The following is a 22646-nucleotide window of genomic DNA, read 5'->3' as shown; positions in this document are numbered from 1 at the left end:
CAAAAACATTTTTTTTACTCCTAAAGTTTTGGTGCTAATTAGAGGGAATTAATTTAAATATATATAAAGGCAGACAAGTATGTATCATCGCATACAAAAGGTAAATAGAATAGGATTTTGATGCCACGCCCCTAATACATAACTTTAGAGGGAAATATTTTTGTGTAGCGTAGCATTGGCTTCCAATTATAGGCTTTGTTGTAGTGCTTATTCTACAAGTTGAGCTAAACACGAAGTCATTTGTTATGTTTTTGGAGTTGGGTCATGGAGCTAAACATCCACTCATTAGTTATGTGTTTTCGTGTTGGGTCGTCGCAAATTCATGTTTAGCCAAGTTTGGTATGCTGAATCATCCAATAAACACAACAGGTTTGGTGTTACTGATACAAAGGTCCCAACAGTCTCCTAATTTTAGAGTGTACTGGTGTTTGTTTCCCATCCTTTATTCCAAATTGCTTGTTTGAAGCAAATGTGAACAACCACAAGCCAAAGGTAGCTTCAATGATCAGAGGGGTGTGTAGTCATGGTCCTGCTGATTCCAGTTTGGTTGGTTGGTCAGATGTGACATTCTAATCTTTGCTGTGCGGCTTAACTTAACCCAAATTTAAAAAAAAAAAAAGGTGATTTTGCATCCTGATTCCTGTTCAGTTTTGTAGTACATTCTGGGGTTGTACTGTGGATCCAGAATAAAAGTCAACCCCCTTAAACAGGGAAGAAAACTACGAGTACGTACGTTTTGGATCTTCTTGATGCTGCAGCAAGCAGCACTGTAAATTTTGTTTTCAACTACAGCTGGAACTCCAACCAATGCCCTTTAGATGGGTTGGGCTTGGACCACCTATGGCCACCCATTTTCTGAAACGGAATAAAGAGAGAAAATTTTTTAAAACAAAAGAGAGAAGAATAATAATGAGGATAAAAGAGAGCATAAGTGCACCCCCACCACATGATGCTTTTTTGCGCATATATATGGTTAGGCTTAATTCTTGTTTTGGGTTTGGTTTTGTGAAAGGGGTCTCGGCCATTTTAAAAGCACCAACATCCTCCCACTTGCAAAATGCATGCCTCTCCCACTACATTTCATATTCCTTTTTCTTCTTTGAATTTCTTCTGGTCACTCTCCTGGGTGCGTTTCAGCCTTTTTGACCACCAAAAAGGCCATGAATTAGTGACCTACTATTATTACCCCAGAAAAAGAAAATTCGAATTTTCACTTCTTTTGACAGCCAAGGCGCAAAGGAATCCCATTACCTTCACAGCAAAGTAACGCCAGTTTCTTAAACACAAACCAAAATTTGATGGTAGTTTGGTTATTCATCCCATCCACATACCTAATTTTGTTGTTATTAGTTCTTTGTTAAGACTAAAACTTGTCCTCTACAAGATATAAGGTTGCAATTAGCATTTTCATACTTAGATCTATAAGCAATGGAACCTTCTAAATTATGCCATTCCTAAACCCACATTGTAAGCAAAATAAAATAACTAAATTGGATACATAATCCCAGAAAAATACCGGAAATTGAATTTTAATTTACCCAAATTAAGGCGAACATTGCTCTATAGTACAAAAAAAGGAAAAAGTTTTCAAGGATTAAAAAAGGAAAAAAAATACAAAAGCCCCCTGATTTCTCCGGTTTACCCCTCTCTACAATCAGGGAACACAGGGAAAGTAAGAACTCCGCCGTGTCGACGACCACAGTAAAAGTTTTTTTTTTTTTGTTAATTTAAAATTTCCACCAAAACTGGCCTCGTTTTTGTCCATTTCCACTTTTTCATTTTCTTTCATGGCCTTAAAAACTGATATATTACCATGGGCGTTAACATCGCCGTTACCGTGTTTAGCTCTCGGCGATGACGTCGTCGTTCCCATCAACCGCTCCGTTTCCCTCGCCACCATCACCTTCTTCATCCAGCCACCGCTCTACCGGCGCGCACTCGGCTTTATGGCGCAGCTTCCAATCAAGAGCCTGGCAAGCGCGTGAGCAGTAATTCACAGCCCCACAAACCGAACACCTGCGAAACTCGTGCTTTCTTGTCTCCGGCCTTCCGCAACCCACGTGCGAGCATAGCCTCAAACCCGGGCCGGGCATCCCGCCCCGAGCCGAGAACCACTCCGCTAAGAACCTGCTAGCCGGATGCGCCTCCGGCGCGGGCACATTGCATCCGAAATCACTCAGCAACGGGCATCCCGGGACTGTCGGATGACGGTGGTTTGGGTGCGGGATCGGGTGTGGGCTCCACGTGAGCCAAGAGCGAGTAGGGATGTTAGAAGCAGCTGTTGATGATAAAACCGCCGCGAGCTCTCGGGCGTTGGCTTGGACGAGGAATCGACGACCTTCAGCGATGTTTTGTCGGACGCCATAGCCGTCCTGAAGGCAGTGACCGAGCTCACGCAGGGCATCGATGTGGCCAAGAAAAGCAGCTCGCGCGCACAAAGCCACACCGGCTCTGAGGTCCTTGTCGTTTTTTGAGCCGCCGCTGCCGTTGAACTGAATCACAGCTAAGGAGTAAAGCGCCGGCGCGTGGGAGCTAATCGCCGCCTTAGCCATTAGAGAGGCTCCACTCCCACGATTTTGTAAACAGTAGAAACGAATCTGTTGCAAATCATACAACAGTTAACGCGTTAGAGAATGTTAAAGTTCTTGACTAAACTTATCAAGAAGTAAAAAAAAAAAATTGGAGTTCTTAATAAAGTAACAATATCAGTTATTAAAATAAAATTAATATCTTTCTCCTGAGTTAACTCACCATGCCGAGAGTGTAACCAGCTTCAACATTTCCGGCATCAGCGCAAGACTTCAAGAACCTGTGAGCTGAATCAGACCAGTTTTTGGCTTTAATGGCAAACATTTTCGGAGAGGCCTTGGATAATACCAGAGAATGGAGTGCTAAACTGTTTAATCTCTTGCATCTGTTTCACAAAAAATCAAATAAAAAAATTGTAAGGAAAACAAATCCAAACTTTTCCTCTGAAGCAACGAAAAGTCCAGTAAAAACGTCGACGTACGTAATCAAAACGTTGACGAAATCGGAAGGGCAACGGGCGGTAGAGCTTAGTTTGCACAGTATGGAAATGACAAGATCATCGGGTAAAGCATCGAATAAATCACTCTTTCGGGCGATCTCAGGCGAGAATCTTTGCCTTTTCCGGCATGCCATATTATCTCCGGCGAAATCTCTCCTCTTAACTACTAGCTTCTCTACACAAACATCGGCTCTAGGGTAACAAAGGCCTCTCCTTGTTCTCATTTCTATTTCTCTCTATATCCCTATCTAATCTACCTATCTTAATTAGCGTCCGTTCTTTCTCTCTCTTGCTTTCTCTGTCTTTCCTAGCGGCTCAAGAGATAAAGAGAGGAAATAGAAAATAAAAGAAAAAAAAAGCAAACCCAGACCTTATATAAAAGAGGGAAAGCACAAAAAAAAGGCCTTAAAAGGAAGAGAGAGCAAGACAACAACGACAGAACCGAATGAATAATAAATAAATAAACAATTTAAAACAGAACAGTAAAAAAACCCCCTGGCCTGGGGAGGACAGAGTTCGGTACGCTTAATTACATTCTTAACCTTATGGTCAAACGAAGTTGACCCAGATCCCGACGTTGGTCGTCGGTTATAACACTGAGAAAATAAGGGCAAAGAAAATCCCTCACACTTTTATCCGTCTGTTGTTGCATGAAGAAGAGAGAAGGTAAGAAGAAAGGCTTTACCCTTCCCTTCCCTTCCATCTCTTCTTAATTATGTGTTTGTTGGGTGAAGGTAAGGGTGAGGGAGGGGTGTGTCTTTTCTCTCTCTCCAAACAATGCTTTTGTGTGGGTTTGTTTTGAAAGCGGTTAAATTTGTTGAAAGCAAAACAACTAACTTCGGTTATTTTTCTGTAATTCAGTTTTACCCAAGGTTACAAAAATCAACGTAACTCCGGCGCGTGAACACCGCCGACCGTTTTGGGCTGTTGTTTGGGGAGTGATGTGCACGCTCTTTGCTTGCGGGTGTGGAAAATGACTTCTCCTTAACAAACTCAGGTTAGCGAATTCTGGGCACTCGTCCGACGACTATAAACTACAAAGAGGTCAAACGTATGAATCAGCAGGAACAAAAGAAGGTTCAGTTACTCTTCTTTGTTTTACTTGCCCTTTTATTCTCTTCTTTTTCGTTTTTGCCCTTTTATTAATTAAAAAAACAAAAATAAAATCCTAATCTATCTAATTTTGAAATTAATTATAATTTTTTACTACTATAAGTAAAAAGAGATGTCAAAATTGTGAAAATAGAATACAATCTTATAATTAATTCATTACTTTCTCTTTTTTGATCCGAGAATAAATGTTTCAACAGCCACAATAAAAGCTTCCTATCATTTTTTCAGGAAATAAATTCAAACATAATATGATACTTTTTTTAGTGTAATATATCTAATTTATAATGCCTCCAACACAATTTGAGGCCTTGGAATAATTGAATGGTATTGGATCCAAATAATAAATATTGTTGTAGATTCTCTGTCTATTAAAGGGCGACGTCCTTCTTATTTCCAAATTAAAAAGAAAGGATAGATGGTGTTCAAATAATAGAGAATGCCAAGGTTTTGTGTCCTTCTTAAGAGAAAGTTGACGGAATGAAAATTGAAATCTTTTGTTAATATTCTCTCATTACTAGTATATAGTCAATTAATAGTCTCTTAAACAATTGAGAATTCAAGATATAATACTTAACAAAATTTTCAAAATATTTAAAAAATTTTAAATAAATTTTTATTTTTTTGTTATATTCGATTAATTTTTATATTTTCACTTTAAGTCAAATAAGTTTTTATAACTAATAGTTGATTCATTGTTTTTAATTCAAATATCACTTATTATTTTATATCATGTGGTGTTAATGTGACATGCTGATATATTATACTCAATAATGATGTAATATAATGACATGAAGTAACTTTTTTACCATTCACTTCAATTTCATGTTAACATCGCGTAGATATAAAATGAAAAGTGATATTTTGATTAATGATAATTAGTTAATTATTAGTAATAAAAGCTTATTTGATTCAAAATAAAAATATAACTATTTAATTGAACAAAATAAAAGAATAAAGGTTTATTTGAATTTTCTTTAATAAAAATTTTTTTCAAATATTATATTAAAATTCAACTTGAAGATGATATTAAAACCTATTTCTTTAAAAATAAACTATTTAAGACGAAATTTGCTTGCTTATACAAACAATTCTTTATTTAATTTTATAATAAAATATTATGGATTATAAAATAATCAAGTCACAAGTCATTAAAATATAGTATAAAAGGTAATAAAATTTTAAACATTTATTGACATGACATCATCTCATAATTTTTTTTAAAAAAATTGAGAGAATGGTAATTCGAATCTCATTCTTTAAAAAGAGATCAAGTAACAATCAATGAGTCAAATATTCGAATTCGACATCATTTCATAATTATTTAAAAAGATGTCATTTTTTGTATATAAGTGTATATGCTTGCCCGTACAAAATCAACCTTCATATTACCTCACTCACCTGGAAAAAAAAAATGGTTAAATGTTCAAATTGAGGTTAAACGTTTAGACACTTTTTCTATTAAAGATCAAACGTTTCAATTGTAATAATTAAGAGTCAAATATTTTTATTTCTTACAATTAAGGGCAAATTGATAGGTGAACGAAGCGTGTATTACACACTATAAAAAATCATATTGTAAATATAGTTGTTACATGTTATGTTGAAAAATATAATTGTTACACGTCATATTGAAAATTTAATTATTATATGTTATGTTGAAAAATGTAGTTGTTATACGTCATGATAAAAAAGTTGTTACACGCTACGTCATAATTTGAACTCTTTTGACTTGATAGAACAAATTTTCTGATAAAATTATCTTTCTATATTTTATCCTTCCAAATCAACCTCTACATCATACTCGTATCCTATACGCGTCAGACACTTCTCACCCTAATCTTTAATTGTAAGAAATTAAAAATATTTTGCCTTTGATTGTTATAATTGAAACATTTCACCCTAAATTGACAAAAACCCAAAAACTTTGATCCCAAATCAAACATTTAGTAAAAAATAAATATAATCAACTTAAAATGTAAATAAGTAAAACTTTTGCAAAGAGAATCGAACTTAGGTAACTAACCTTTACAACCAAAATATTTTTCAATTTAGCCAAATTTAGAACATAAAATAATTTATTATTAAGTAGTGTCAATTCCTTACGCAAATTGTGGAATCAAGTTGCTTGTTAGATTTATTATTAATTGCTTGAAAATGCTTCATGAATCTATTATTCGGATTTTTATTAATCAAAAGCTGGCTATGATCAATTTGGTTTTGCATTAATTAAAAATTTTTTACCTTGCTAAATAATTTACACCTCCATGAATTATGCTGACTAAATATTGTAATATTTGTTAGAGACTTCAAAATAAAGAATATGATTATGTTGTTTGTACTTAATGTAAATTCTAAGATTGGGAATTGATTTCCTTTTTTAATTTTTATTTAATTGTATAATTTAATTCGTTTATAGATCTTCTGAAAAATGTCAACGACCAAAAATGTTGGGATTGAGATTGTTGATCAAAATTAGAAGAAAACAACCACTACATATTCAGTGAATGTATGGAAAAGTTCAGGACACACACCGATACATGCTCTTAGTGTGCCTTCTAATGTGCCTTCTAGCCCACTTCCAACTACGCCTACTTCAATTACACCTCCAATAGGTGACTCAAGTAAGAAACGTTCTCACAAATTAACTTGGGAGGTTCAGATCGTTTCAAAAAGAAAAATGTAAATGGAGAATATTCGATAATTTGCAATTATTGCAAAGCTATTCTTACGGCCAATAGCAAGAATAGAACAACATCTATAAAAATAATCACGTGGATTCTTATTCAAGCAAAAAAAAAATATTAAGCATGCTTTGAAAGGCAAAAGCAAATCAGTGTGGAGGAGAAAAGCGAGTGGAAGTTCCCATTTGAAATGTCACATTTGATCAAGACATTTGAAGAAACCAATTAGCTTTTTCTACATTGTAGGATTGCATGAGTATCTTATCTCTATGGTTGATCGTGTTGGTTTTAGGAGGTTTGTTATTAGTCCTCGACCCCTTTTAAAGATGGTTTCTCGCAAGGTGATTAAAAAGAAGATTCTCAAGCTTTATATTTGAGAAGCTAAGAAGTTGAATAGCAATTCAACAAATATGTAGACTTCAAAACAAAAGGAAGGTTATATATCCATCACTGCTCATTTTAGTAGCACCTCTTGGTTGTTGCATAGTTGTGTCTTAAAGCAAACAATTTTTTTTTTATTTCTTTTGAATGTGGTACACCTCACACTATGGATATTCCTTTAGAAAGGTTATGAACAAACTATTAGCAAATCAGTTAATGTTATTTTTAAAACATGTAAATTTATTTATGTGCTTACCTCACACTATGGATATTTTAAGAACTGATAACTGCCTTGACTCAAAGGACTACAAAGATCAAAGTTTCTATGACCATTGAATAATTCCAGCTTTGATAATGGGATGGTTTTTATCATAGCGGATAAATTGTATTCTAAACTTTTACTTATTGGCAAAATTCTTACATGAGATGTTTTGCACATATTTTAAATCTTTGTCGTGAACAATGAATTATTAATAATAGACAATACAATTAAAAATATTTGTGATAGTGTAGCATTTTTTACTACAAAAAATAAGGGTTTTATCGATGAAACATTTCATTATTACATTATTAATAATTATCATTAATAATTTTAACTAATTAATATCTCAATAATAATATATTATTAATAATTTGTTATAATATTACTTAAGATTAGTACTTTATTATTAATAATTTAATAATTTATGTTAATTAAGCTTATTTAGTAATGTCTTAAAATGAGAAAGAATATTTTTGTTCAAAAATATTTGACTCTAATTACGTAGGGTCCTGAAAATGGCGATTATTTGGTTAAAAAATCAATCAAATGAGGTAACAAGGGAGAACGAGAACCTAAAAATAAGGGAGGAATGGATTTGTTATTCTTCCAACCAAACATGTCCTTAAAGTATCAAGCCAACCAGCTTTTTCTTAAGAAAAAAATATCATGCTAAACTTCTCTTGTAATCTCTTATTTTTTCTCATTCAAAAATGTAATATTATTATTATTATTATTATTGCTAAATACACTTTCAATTAGTAGGAAAGAGGTTGGTGTTTATTGTTTTGATTGCATAGTAAGAGAAGAGAAATAGAAGGCATTCTAAGTGCCTGTTTGGTTTAGTTTTTATTTTATTTTATTTATCTCTTAAAAGCAAAACCAAACCAAATATGATTTTTTTGATAAGCTTTAAATAAAAAGCAATTTTTTAAAAAAATAAAATTTTTACAAAAAAAAAAGCTTAAAGAAAAACTCCAAGGAGAAGTTTTATCTTCTCTTATTTTAAAAACATATTAATTTTTTAAAAACTCTCAATCAATGTCCCTCTCCTCTTTTTCCCTCTGCAAATTACCATTTTTCAATGTCAATCGCGATTTTCCTCTCATTTATCTCTTTCTATAAAAACTACTAAAAAAACAGAAAAACCAATAATGGAATATCAAAATTTAAAATTTTTTTGTTCTTACAAAGATTAAGAGAAAAAAAATCTAAAATTCAAAACTGCGTTTAGAAAAAAACAGAAGACCCAACAACAAAATATCAAAATCTAGAATTTTTGTGTTCTTACAAAGATTAAGAAAAAAAAAATCTAAAATTTAAAAATGCATTTAGATACTATTTAAAAGTTTTTTTTTCTTGTTCACTAATAAGGATTTTAGTGTTAAATACATCATTTCCTCTTTTCTCTTTTTTTTTTTTTAGAATTAATGCATCATAATCCGATTGCTTGCTAGATCAACAAAAATCTAATACTATTGATACTATATAAGTTTGAGAATTATTCTATTTCTTTATTGATTTATTTGATTTTAACATTTGAAATTATATATAAACTTGAAGCATTATATTATAGCTTATTAGGTGATTGAAGATAGCATAAATATCCTTTATGGTAATTTTAACCAAAATTAGAGCTTATATAATTTATTTTATTAAACAGTTTACCAAACAGTTTTAACTTAATTCTAAAAACTATTATTTTTCATAAGAGCTTAATAATAGCTTTTTAAGTTAAAAATAAGTTAGGCAAAACATGCTCTAAGCATATTTGGTTTGGCTTTTTTTTTTTTAACTTAAAAGCTATTATAATGCTCTTATGAAATATAATAGCTTTTAAAATTAAGTTAAAACTGGTTGGTAAATTTACTTTTTATACGTTTTTTTTATAGATAAACTGTTTGGTAGAACAATTTATATAAACTTTAATTTTGATTAAAATTACTATAAAAGGTACTTAATAAATCAAGAAAAAAATTGAATCAAATAAAAAAAATGAGTGTGAAAAAAATATAATTTTTTCTATAATATTATGAATTGCTGAAATATAAAAGAAAAATATAAAAAATATTTGTTACTATTTTTTAAAGATTGGCTTGAAATTTATGACATTTGGAGCTGAACAAAATTGATGTTAAGAACAATCATGGACTTATTTAATTAATTATTTTAATTATAATGAACAAATATTATATATGCCAGAAAGAAGTTAAGAACAAATAAACACAACATAATTATCATATCAAATGATAAATTGAGAAATATCAAATAATAAAAAGAGTTTTTAAAGAAAAAAATGATAAAAATAAAATAAAAAACAAAACAATAAGAAAAAAAAGTACCTGAACGTAATTTTGAATTTTAAGTATTCTTTCTTCTTAATTTTTTTAAGAACGAAAAAAGCCTAGAAGGATGATTTGCAGAGAGGGGGAGAGAATAGGGAGATTGATATAGAGAGAGGGATGAGGCATTTTTTGAGAGAAGATTTTTTTGAAAAAAAATAATTTTCTTAAAAAGTTGATGTATTTTTTTAAAAAAAAGCTCTTATTTGAAATTTTTTAAGTTCTTTTTTTTTAAATTTTGTTCTTTTAAAAAATTATTTTTTTAAATTTATCATAAAAATACTATTTAACTCAACTTTTATTTATAAAAAATAAATAAATTAAAAATAAGTTAGACCAAATAAGTACTAAATTTGTAATGCGTGAAAGGGTTTTAACTTTGGATTAAGGTGAAGGGTGTAATCGTAATTGTACTTTTTAAAAAAGTAACTAGCAATGTATGGTGGGGTCCACTGTTTACTGAGTTTAAAACAAAACTCTTTTGGGTTTTTTTGTTTTTTTCTATAAAAACATTGCGTCTTCCGGTTCCGGGAGTATAGAACCATTCCGTCTTCGGACCAACTCAGCAAATTATTATTAGTAATCAAACATAGGAATCCCATCCCATATCATGTTTATCTTCACCTCTAAGAAACTTGCTCAAGTTTTTATACGTTTCATCCCATGAATCAGCAATTTTAGTGCGGCATTTCATTTTATTCAATAACCTTACTAATTTCACTTTAATATTTGATAATAATTTGATCCATTTCTCAATCTCTTTTAAGCACATTAAGGGGAAATGCAAGTTAAAATTTAGGAAAACTTACTCTAATGAAATATGGGTTTGGTCCCCCAATTTTATTACGTGAAAATAATTGAAACCAAACACCAAAACCTAACCTAAAGCATAGGATCCCACTCCAGCTTTACTTTATCAAGCTACTACCTGTACTTGTAATTGTAAGCATTTCCCCAAAAGAAATCCAAACAAATATAGGGTTTTACAAATGAATCAGAATTCATTGAATAGCAAATATGCACCCCACATTTAACTTTAATTAATTAATTAATTAATTGGAGAAAACTTGAAACCAATTCGATAACGTGATGCAGTAAGAATTCCGAAAGTCAAATTTTTCGCTCCCTTTTGATTTAATTTCTTTCATGTTTGACTAATTAATTAGATAACATTATAAATCAATTATATAAAATAAATTTAGTAAAAATTAAATAAAAACAAATAAAGGAAAAAACCACATAGCATCATAGATTGAGTAGGAGAGAGTGGGTCGCTCAAGGAACATTAAAAAACGTCGGCCCTGCTGTCACGTCGCCGTAAAATTATCAATTCCCGTCACGTCAAACAGTGACGTGCTTCAAAGTGTAATCTTAGCTCATCTTCTAAATTTTATTGGAAAAAAAGAACACATTCGATTCAAGCTACAGATTTTCCACGGGAAGAGGAGGCTGGGGTTACCTCCCTGTGACTTATGAGAATGAATTATGTATTATGTGCAACTCAAGTATTATGTACCAAAGATTAATGGTAATAATAAAAGTTACGGAAATGGAATTAATACTTTTTCCATGAAGGAAAGAAACTGTTTGTAGTGACGAGTCATGAAACGTGGTGGGTGTGGCCTTGCCCCCCTGTAGGAGTATCAAAGCTCAACGAGCGAAAGGAAAGGAGGATAAGTTGTGGAATGACGTGGATCTCAAGGAGTGATGTCGACCGCTCGTGTCGTACCAGGGGGACCCACCTGTCTCCTTAGAGCTCCTTCTCGAAGAGGAGAACATCACTTTTGGACTGGGTGAGGGTCCCCTGTTTTCTCTATTTTTCTTCATTTCAAATGCGCCCCCGCAATCTCCGTAGCCGATTTTGGTTCCTAAATCTTTTTTGGGTGTCCAAATTTGAAACTTTACTCATTGTTATTATTATTATCTGTGTAATAGAAAAGTAGAAAGGGTTTTACCAAATCGAATGGAATGAACAAGAAATGGAATAGAAATAGATCGATTTCAACTGGAATAAACAGTTAGCTGTAGCAAGGATCTGAAATTCCCAAGCAAAACTTATAGTTAATGTTGGTTGTAAGCAGAAGCGGATTGCATGCTATGCCTTCTCTTTGACCTAATAATCATCAGCTGCATCCATTACCAGACTAAACACAAAATTAATTGATGAATCCTTATTTTTTAATTAAAAGAAATTCAAATTTTATTTTTTAAATAAAAAATTATGTATTAATCAACGAATTATATGTTGGAGTGCTAATTGATTAACCCTTGATTGTACTCCCGAGTCCCTAAGTTTTCTAGTGAAAATATATCAACCCAATTTGGCCAAACTCGGATACAATTAGTGTAAAATTAATTGCCTAAGCATGATTGAAAATTAGGGCCGGCGCAGACAAGTAAATTTGGATTTGACACTAATTAATAATAATATAGTTCAGCTGTTGGTTTAGTGATAATATTACTGTTTTAAGGTTTGACGAAGCTCGATTACGTGATTCACAAGTGGGTTTGGACGTGTAACTGTTATAATTAGCTTCGGTTCCTTGATTGAACTTGTCAAAGTAAAATGTGGGTTTTTGTCAAAGGCGTACTGAATTACGTTCCTGCTTTTGTCTTCACAATTTTTTTTTAGTTACTTATAAAATACTAAAAAAAGTAGAACATCTATCTTCTGATTTTGCTTTGATAGCTTCTTATCTGTTGGATGGGATGTTTTTGGTCTTGGCTCTATCATTTCACTACCATTATCTATTGCTTTTCTCTCTCATGGTGTCAACTAGACTAGGAAATGGGAACCATGTAAACTAAGGAAGAAGTTTTCTGACAAATTCTGATTCGCTAAGTTGAATTAGGAGTCGAAACCTTGAGAGATGGAACACAGTTTCAGATATTTTTAGAGATTGTTTGGTATTGTAATTGGATTTATGATTGATTACGATTATTATGTTTGAACATAAGGGTGATATCAAACAAGATAAATTTGTTTTTAATCGCACAAGTAGATGGGAATGCACGTTTTTCATGTGTTATGGGGTTGCACGAGTTAAGTGCTAATTATACAGTAAAATCACTTGCCATCATTAACTATTAAGAGAGATTCAAGTTGACGTAATTTCTTAATTTTATTTATTGAAAAGTTTCTCTTACGATGAGAAAACAAATATTACAAATTATGTTTACCATCACTTTCAATTATAAATTCTAATCTCAATCATAATGTTGATAATATTTTAACCATCAAATATCTCATCGAAACACTTGAACATTTAGTTCATTGATTAATTCTTTATTTTTTTACTTAAATAATAAAATTTGAATCTTTTTTCTTTCAATTATATATAAAAAAAAACTCTTATCGTAGGAGGAAGTCATGACATTAACTTTACAAAACTCATATATATGTTTTTCAGATTTGAAAAAAAAGATTTGAATCATGTTCTTTAAATAAAAAAATTATAGATTAATTAATAAATTAAATACTTGAATATCAAAACTCGTATATATGTTGTGAATTCATTTGTTATGTACAACATAGGTTTGCTTTCTAGCTAGGATATCCACAACACTCTCTAGAAAAAGAAATAGATGGGGTTGCTCACGAGATAATCTGGGTTATTCAGATTTATGGAAGCATCATGCCATGCTTATCTTAGTTGTTTTATGTAAGACTAAATCATTATGAGATTCACAAGAAGCTGGTGCGCCTATCTCATTTCATGGACGGTTAAAATGCAACTTTCATTTGGAGTAACAATAGTCAAATATAAAACTACTTTAGTTTTATGGAATATGTTCCTGAAATCCGATTTGGTAGCTTGTTGATTCATCCTCGTGAATTTGGACTCGACTGTTCTAGTTCCAGTGGGTGACATTTCCATATTTGTAAAAGAACGGGGTTTCTTTTTTCTTCTTTTGGGTACATAAAAAAAGAACTCAAAACGGGGTGTCAAGTCACTCTTCAAACATCAGTTTCAGACTGACACGTAGTGGCCTACCATATCCGGAAGCTTCTTCAATTCAGCTCTTCTCCCGTAAGATTAACTTTCAATTTTATGGTACCCTTGCCTGCAAGAAATCAGACGAATACATTACATTGTAATGGACATAGTGAGTAATTTAGTATTAGCATAGAGAGTATTAATTTTGATTTGAAAGCAAAGGTTGATGGAGAGCTAAGCTACCTTATAAGTGGCCTCCCACTGTGATACCTTGTCCGCAATGGAGATAAAGAGTGAACGAATATCACCTTTTCTTCAAAATAAAATGAAAAGAAAAAGGCTAACCAACTTTTTTAAACTCAGAGAAACTTTATTTTCACGAATCACGTGCATTAAAATTGGTTAAAAGCAGTCTGCATGACTGGTTTAAGAAACAAGGCAATTAATTAAGAGGGGAGAAAAGGGTAGTGGAATCCTTAATTGGTCAATTTAAGCGGGGTACGTGGACATGCAAAAAGAAGAAAAAAAAAAACAAATGGCAAAATTAAGCAAGAATCCGCAACCTCACGTGATGGCTGATGGCTTTTGTCTTGGAGTGCAATAATGGCGTTAGCAGAGGGGAAGAGGGGGGGTGGGGAACACTAACCAACACATTCTCTTTGCACGCTATCTACCGACTACGGCCACAATAACTCAAAAATCCTTGAGGATTACGGTGGTGACTGATGGAAGTTCAGCTCCACTCTTTTTATCTTCACTGCATTGATTTAATTCAAAAATATCTTGATTTTTCAAACCAACTTCAATGCTTAAATGAACGCATTGGATTCATTAAACTAACAGTAAAAGGGTATTTCAAGAACTAAAGCACGTATATATTGCAATTTTTAGTTGTTAAGCTAACCCTTGCATTTATTAATGTTCGTTTCTCTAATTAAGAACCTGTATCCCCTAACTTGTAGCATCCTCTACCATGAACAAGGTAGCTAATTTGATTAGTTTTAAAAAAATTAAAGAGATTTTTTTTGTTAGAATATAATCAAGTATTCCTTATATATCTAATCACAAACTATTGCAAGAGTTAACTCTAGATAAGCATCTCTTTTTATTCTTTTGATTTTAATCATAGTTATCAATGTCGTACAATATGCAATGCATATAAAACGATATCATATTAATAAAAAACGATATGTATCAATAGCTATATAAAAAATATATCATATGATACGTAATACATATGTTATGATATAGAAACATATTGTACGTTACAATTCATACACTTTTTATAAGCTTAATTGTCACTAATTATTAAAAAATTATTTACTTATTTTAGATTTTAAATAAAAAAATTATAACATTGAATTCCATTTTAATTTCAATGATAAGTGTTTTTTAATTTTTAATTAATAAATTAACGTAAAAATTATATATTATCTTTAAAATATATATATTATTAAAAAATATATTGAGAATATCAATTAAAAAAATCAATTTTCAATTTATATTCTATAATCTTCAATTTTATTAAAAATATGACATTTAATTTTTTTTATTTTACATGTATAAATATTATTTATAATTAATTTTAAAATTGTTTACCATATCTTAAGATATGATACGATATTCTATATTAAAAAATAAAATTTCGATAAACGATATGTATTTCGATTTAACAATTATGATTTTAATCTAGTCACCATGTTGCGCAATTTAATACTATCTCTTCTCGTAAACATAATTAAAATTAGTGATCACAAATTTTAGTATGATTATGATTATATATAATAAAAATTCTTGAACCTGAATTAATTGACATATTTATATGTGCAAATTTAACTCAATTAATTTTAAATTCTTTTAAGAAGATAAGAGGAGGAGATTGTGCCGTAGAATATATTCTCCATGTTCATTTTGAATTGGGGAAAATGGAAAGAAAATAAAGTAAAATATTTTGTGGATAACCTAAGAAAAAGAAAAGGGGAGATGCTGGTAGTGCCAGTTAATAAGGTGGGCTCCAACTAAACTCAAAGCGAGAGGGAAGCATAGGTAAGGAGCAGGGGCTAAATTTGGACAGAATCTGTTAAAAGGAAGGGACCCCTTTTCTGTTGGGACGTTTAGAGACAGCTGAGTTGTTCCCTCGCGGTGGTGCACGGCTCTTTTCTCCAACCGACACGTAGCTCCTCTCGTGTGTTGGCGCCTCCATTCACATGCCACGTCAGACAAAGTACGGTCATGACTTATGAGTCAGCCATAGAATGAGGTGTTGAGCAACTGCAAGCATGAGATGAGGTGTTTCCGTCGTAAGAGTCAACCATTTTGAGAGACAGTGAAGTTTGCTCCCTATTTTTATTTTTTTGGCTTTCTGTTTTCTTTTGCTTATGTGGCTCCCTTTCATAATTTAAAGACCTTTCTTCTTCTTCTTCTTATTATTATTATTATTTTTTAAATTTTAATTTGTTAGGTATAAAAACAAAACATTACATTTTACTTGCAATGTTCAATTTCTAGTTCTTTGCCCTCACTATGGTATTTCCACTCTCACCTTACATAATGTGCATTATCGTTCTAAAGGTATTCTTTTTGTTGCTATAGAATTTTATTTTTATTTAATAAATGAGAATCCGAACTTGACCTTTTCAATAGAGTCTATAAGCACTCATTATTAAACCAAACACTCCAATATCAATTTAAACTTTTGGGTGAGCAAAGCTACTTCAAGAACACTAGATTTATTAGGTGCACTCAAATCCATCACCCCCACAAAGTTAGTCATTAATTGGTGTTTATTTAAACCTATCATGTGGCTGTTTTTATTCTTTTTTGTGTTAATGGTTAGGTCACATAGTATATAATGCCGGACGATTTTGTTCATTCTCATTACTTTATACTTTCAAAATTTTCGATGAAAGTAGAATTTGGTATAATAGTTAAAATATTTTATACCAACTAATTAAGTTGGGTGGCACCCTCACATGGAGCTTCTTCAAACTCAAAGCAAGTAAAATTCATTGGCATCCAATCAATTCAGAATTTTATCTCAGGGTGGACATGTTGTACCAAATACCACCATAATATTTTAATTTAATCATAATCGCAACAAAAAATAAATTAAAAGCAATTAGGTTTCCACGCATGTTGCACACAATTAACTATAATTAGAATACAGAAATTCAAGAAAAAATTTTTGGATGCAAATAAAGAATTTAAAGTCATATATGTATATTGTCCACCAATGAAGTTGACTTGAATGTCACTAGGCTTAATTAAACAACGACTTAGTCATAATCCAAGACGTGTGGACTTTATCCATTCAAGAAGCTGAGCTATCTACCAAACAAGTTTTGCCATTTGTTACTTTCAGTTGTGCAGCTGGGTAATGGTAATGTTTGGTGGGAAACTCACGGCAATGCTTTGGGGAAGTAGTTGTGCTGCATGTGCACCATGAATCCAACAAAATAAGCCAAGTTAAAGACGAATATTGCAATTGCAACCATGATTGATATAGATTTCCCACTTTAGTACTCAAAATATAAAAAATGACTTGTAAATAAATGAAAGCAAGAGATTTCCTTTTTTTTTTTTTTTTACAACTGAAGATAGGTCTGGCAACCAGTCCTTGGGAACTGGTTAACGTAGAATGATATCAATGTCATTCCTGAATTCTAACGCTTGAAAAGAAATCAAAGAGAGGGAAAAAAAAATGAAGTGTATGAATCTCATTCCTCATTCCTTACGTTGGGATTTGAAAGCATTCAATCTAACTTAAACCAAACCTTTAAAAGTTGTCTTCTTAATATACAAACAATGAGGAAACTGACTAAACAGAGAATTTGAAGGAGACAATGCAGAGGATGTTGCTTAACGCATTTGCCATTCATTAGGGTCCCTCGTAACTGCTGTGTAAAAAAACCCAAAAGAATTGTGGAGCTGCATGCGCACGCACGTGATATGCCTTCCCCATCTGGTTGAGTATGATTCAAGCCAATTTTGCCTCTTTAACTTGTGCTGTTATTGTTAATTTATCATTACTAATTGTCTTACCAAAAGAATATGTATAAAAAAAAGATTCAAGTACGGTTTCTTTTTGACCAACCATTAAAATTGGACCCCCCAATTCTGAGAACAACAACAAATGGGTGACCCTGTTTTGTACAAGAGTCAGATGGTGGTCATAGGGCGTTGATTTTGATTGTGGGTTGGTCGGAGCCACATGCAAAAGAACCCGCCAGCAAGACTTTTTCCTGGAGTAGAACCCTTTGGATATTAATATTATGTGGAGCAGGCATAGTCTTCCATGCAGAACGATGGTCTCATCTGAAAAATTCTGAGCCCTTCGATGTAACCACACATGATCCTTCTGGATTACACGTGACTGGGATCCACAGATGTGAGATGTTTGACCGGTCTTTATTGCATTGCATCATCTGAATTTTCTCTTCCTTTCTTTGAACCTTACGCTCGAGTAGAAAGACACGCTACCTCACGCCTGTACCTTGACTGCCAATTTTAACACTTTGCATCATTTCATGTTGTTGTTCTGATCCACCTTTTGTGAAACTATTCATTGACAGAAAAAAAACCTCTCTCTCTCTCTTTGTGATGGGATCACCGGGTTTGTTTTCAATTTTTCAATCAGATGCCAGGAACATCCCCTGCCCCTGGAAAGGGTTCTTCCATTGAATTGAAATTGGGGGTGTTCTTGGTATTTCAGTTGACTGCTTGGCTGTGCAAGCAAGTAGAAGGTTGCTTTTTGCCTCCTAGTTCGGGGACAAGTTCTTGTTCGGCTTTACGTGCATGGTAAGTGAAGTTGAAGCTTCAAATGAAGAGTAAAGCCTAAAGGCTAATGGCAGCAGCAGCCAGGGCTAACAGAGTCAATGCATGCTTCCCACCAAAGCTTATGGGGTATTCTTCTTAAGTAGCAATCACTATCTCCGCCATCCTCATGGCGTGGAGTGGGTTGGGGTTACATCATTTTCCTCTTGCATGGTGATAGTAAATTTTGTTTTAAAATTTATTATTCGCATTCGAACATTTTCCAAGAAAGAAAATTATTTACTATTCACTTATCAAGGAAAGAAGATTGGATGGAAAAAATTGGGGGAGAGAGAAGGGATAAGGTTATAATAGGATGTGGAGCGGGTGGTATTGCCTATATATGAGATTGATTGGTATGGCAGAGAAGAGATGACGTTCAATTGAACCGACTAGCGTACCATATTCCAATGAAATTACTCCGTACCTAGTACTATTTTTTGTGAATCCAACTTTTCAGATGGAAAATTGCAACTCCAAAGCACGCATGCATTCCTCTGAAGCCATTGGTATTAGTAATTACAATGGAAAACAAAAGGCAAAGATTTTTCTGAAACTAAATACAATAATGCAAGCTTTAAGCGCATGCACTCAAGGCTTTGCGATATATAGTTTTCCTTCCGACACAAGATGAGGAACATTTTAAATTTTTTATTTTAATTTATCTGAATTTTGTAATTGTACTTTAAAATTTGTAGAGGTTTTGACAAAAAATGACAAAAAGGATAAAGTTTGTCATTTACAGTAACAAAATATTCTTTAAAATATTTCAATTTCGTTATTTTTTTATAAAAAAATAACAATTTAGTGACAATATTTAATAAACCTTTATAAGATGACAAAATTAATATTGAAATATAATATAGTGAGACATTTGATTTTAGATCAGCTCTTGGGTTACGTATAGTTTTTCATTCAAGTTTAGACCTATCCATCTCCGCCGCTGCATCTATTACCAATTAAATTTAGATTGGGATGTTTAATATGATATCATAACTCTGATTCGTTAAATTGTTGCCCCTGACGAGTTTGTTCATTTTATGGGTTACATATCGGTTAAGTCTTGGAGTATTTGTGATTTTATATTCAAATTAGACTTGTTCACTTGAGTATGATGAGGTAAGAATTTATGTAAAAAAATTAACTATAACTAAAATTATTTAAAAGAAATGATAGAAGTGAGAAATACACAAAACAATAACCTTAAAAAATGTCCCTTTTGTCGCCTGTTTTGCAAAAGACAGCCCTACTTCCAGGACAAAACTCTGTTTCGAGCTTCTGAAATAGTTTTAGCTTCTGGTCTGCTGCCTGCGGCTTGTTGCTTGCTGGATTAAGAAAAAGGAGAAAATTGAGATCATCAAGAAAAGCCCTGTAAGAGACTACTGAAATATATAAAATATTATAGAAACAAATAAAAAATCCAGGTTCCTAAGTGGTTGCTAAGCATTCCTCAAAGTTCATTTTGTCATAATTGAGAATGGTCGGTGACTAACTCTGACTAAGATAAGGGATATTATGTTGTCAGTAATTTAATAAGATTGTTATTTTTTAAATCAATTTATTATCAATCAATGCTACGTAAATGACATGCCGCCCTCCAACGGCTTTTGTCTCATTGTTCACGTTTTCTTTATCTGATGAGGAAGAGCAACTCAACTCTAATTTGGGGTCCTCTAATTACAGCATCATTTTCACACTTGCATCAAATGTATAGAAGAAAATATATATAGATATTGGGTAAAAAAGAGAGAAGCAAAATGCAACATTGGGAGAGAAGACAATGCTTTGCAAATGGGAAGATGGCAGCTCAGGGTAACGTATATTGCCGTCGTTCTTCATTCCTAAAATTTGGTCAGGATTAATTAACTAATTAATTTAATTAAATGGGGATTTGTGAGAATTTAGCGTAACGAACCCTAAATGGGATTAGGGCGAGGGAACTAAGGATGTTGCTTAACGCATTTGGCATCTTTTTTATCTTTGGGCCAATTGCCATCCTCGTGCGTCGTGTAGCAAATCCCAGTGAGAGCGAGCGTGACCCAAATCTTTGAGTCATTTTCAAGCCATCCTAACATTCTCTGTTTCCATCATTTTTATATCATATAGTTTATACCCCGCCATTATTAATAAGCTAGCTAGGCATTATTTTGGTCCATTGAAAAACCTTCTCTGCTCTCTCTAGTGCTTCCATTATATTTTGCTATTGGGGAAAGTGGGGAGTACCTATTCCTTTATTTACCCAAAAATATTTGAAAAGAAAGGGCACTCATTTGGGAACCTTTTTACCCTTGTTCACGAGTCATGTGCTTTGGCTTTGGTCCAAGTCAAACATACAACTACACCGCTGGCTTTGGTCATGTACACCCACTTCCACTTCCACTTGCATATGAATATGCTTATCCTCTCACTATGAACATCGTGACCACCTTTTAACAAAGGGTTTTATCAATTGGTTTTGTGTTAATTTTGACCCCTAATGATTTATATTCTTAGCTTTCATATGTAGCATTATAGACAAGGTTTATGGAATTTCATTCCATGTCGTGAACATGTTTAAAGATTGAGGGCATTATCGTACGGTATAATGCCCAAGGAAAAAAAAAAGTTGGCTTTAGATTGAAACTTTAAAACATTTCTAAGAAATTTCTTAATGGCAAAGGCAAACTTTAACTATATTATTACCTTGTTGATTTTTGTACTCAATCGCCTTTTTCCTTTTTGGTTGTATTTCACCTATGACCAAAGGATTCTAAAAGTAAATTACATGAGATAAATAAGATTATATTCATCTAAAAAAGCAACATTAATTAATACTCTAACTCATCTTAGATAAGTATAGATGCCCTCCCTTAAGCCTTAGAGTTAGTGAATTACAGGGAAAACATTGAAGCAAAGGAGGAAGTAAAAGAGTGAGAATAACAATGATTTAGGGTCAGGAAATGGCTGCAAATACAGTGAACAAGTGTTGAAGAAACCGAATTAATTACTTGCATTAATTTTCACATGACACATGAAGGGGCTTCACTTTGGAGGCGTCAAATTTTAATTCAAAGTAGCTAACAACAACGTGGGGAAACCAATTAGCATCAGTAAGATTGCTTAATGCCTGCCAGTAACGGGACACCCTTTACGTGCATGATAAGTGAAGCTAACCACTACTCAAAGCTACCAAAGCGCGTTGATCTAATTTAGAGGTAATCTTCTTTCATCCACTGGCACATTTTCCCTTTAGTTTTACAACCTTTTACTTTTGGAGTGCTCTCAGTGTTGGCAACGGGGAGGAACAGAGAAATAATCCTCCACTTTTCTATTTCGGTGGATTTTCTACATTAAGAGAAATTATGGTTGATTGAGTTGCGTAACAAGAACATGGAAGACAACCCCTTTTGCCTATCTCATCTCTCACATCTGAATTTGAACTCAGAATACGTAATAATCAACATCTGAAGTCCATTTACGGGTACCGCAGACATGATGCTTAAAGGCAAGGTGTTGATAAATCTCCGTAGGAGTAAGGCTAGATGAGAATTCTTTAGATTCTGCAGGGAAAAGGGCGCTAAAAGTGAACAAAAAGAAGCATCATGCCCAAAAGCAGGATTCAGTTTTTAATTAATTGAGTCAAATCCCAACGTTGCGAAGTTGATATTGACATGAACACTTGCGTGATCAAGTACTCCACATAGATCAGAAAAAGTTGTTAAATTTTTATCTGCAATTTTCAACTGTCTTCCTGATGTAATAGGTTCTAGAAACTCAAAGGAGCTCACAAGATTGGCAGCCACCCCCTTAAATTGTAACCCCATATTAATGAATAGGAGAATAAAACTTGTTCTCCCTAAAAATCGATTTCTTTTTTGTCCAAAACAAACGTCACTAGGAAAAAGAACGGCTTCTTTTCCAACCCAAACTTGAAAGAACAAAAGAGCATAAAATAAATGAACAAAACGCTCGACATATGGCACATCGGCACAGATATAGTAGTTTAAAAGAACACTCAGTCGAAGTCATAAATTAAGGAAAAGTGCAAGCGGTCTGGTTTAGATTCTAGCCATCGGAGGGATAATTAATTTTTCTCAACTATCTATCTATATA

The 22646-nt window shown here is 32.7% G+C and overlaps 1 protein-coding gene across 1 annotated transcript; it reads right to left on the bottom strand.

Moving 5' to 3' along the window:
* Window positions 1–1513: 1513 nt before the first annotated feature.
* Window positions 1514–3637, bottom strand: LOC18609009 (HCP-like superfamily protein with MYND-type zinc finger). Its single transcript, XM_018116492.2, has 3 exons — window positions 3011–3637; window positions 2752–2914; window positions 1514–2597 (listed from the first exon to the last, which is right to left on the bottom strand). The coding sequence occupies exons 1-3, from the start codon at window positions 3250–3252 to the stop codon at window positions 1842–1844; spliced, it is 1161 nt and encodes a 386-aa protein (XP_017971981.1). The 5' UTR covers window positions 3253–3637; the 3' UTR covers window positions 1514–1841.
* Window positions 3638–22646: the final 19009 nt, after the last annotated feature.

This window comes from Theobroma cacao, chromosome 2 (assembly GCF_053813885.1).
Source record: "Theobroma cacao isolate CCN51 chromosome 2, ASM5381388v1, whole genome shotgun sequence".
Lineage (NCBI taxonomy): Eukaryota > Viridiplantae > Streptophyta > Magnoliopsida > Malvales > Malvaceae > Theobroma > Theobroma cacao.
This window is presented reverse-complemented; position numbering and strand designations above follow the sequence as displayed.

What these genes read in the sequence shown, in the direction of transcription:
- LOC18609009 (XM_018116492.2), bottom strand. Translation starts at nt 3,252, where the DNA reads ATGAGAACAAGGAGAGGCCTTTGTTACCCTAGAGCCGATGTTTGTGTA. An exon ending in TTCGTCAACGTTTTGATTAC is followed by an intron (nt 2,915 to 3,010) that starts GTACGTCGACGT and finishes TTTGTGAAACAG; the next exon opens with ATGCAAGAGATTAAACAGTT. An exon ending in CTGGTTACACTCTCGGCATG is followed by an intron (nt 2,598 to 2,751) that starts GTGAGTTAACTC and finishes GATTTGCAACAG; the next exon opens with ATTCGTTTCTACTGTTTACA.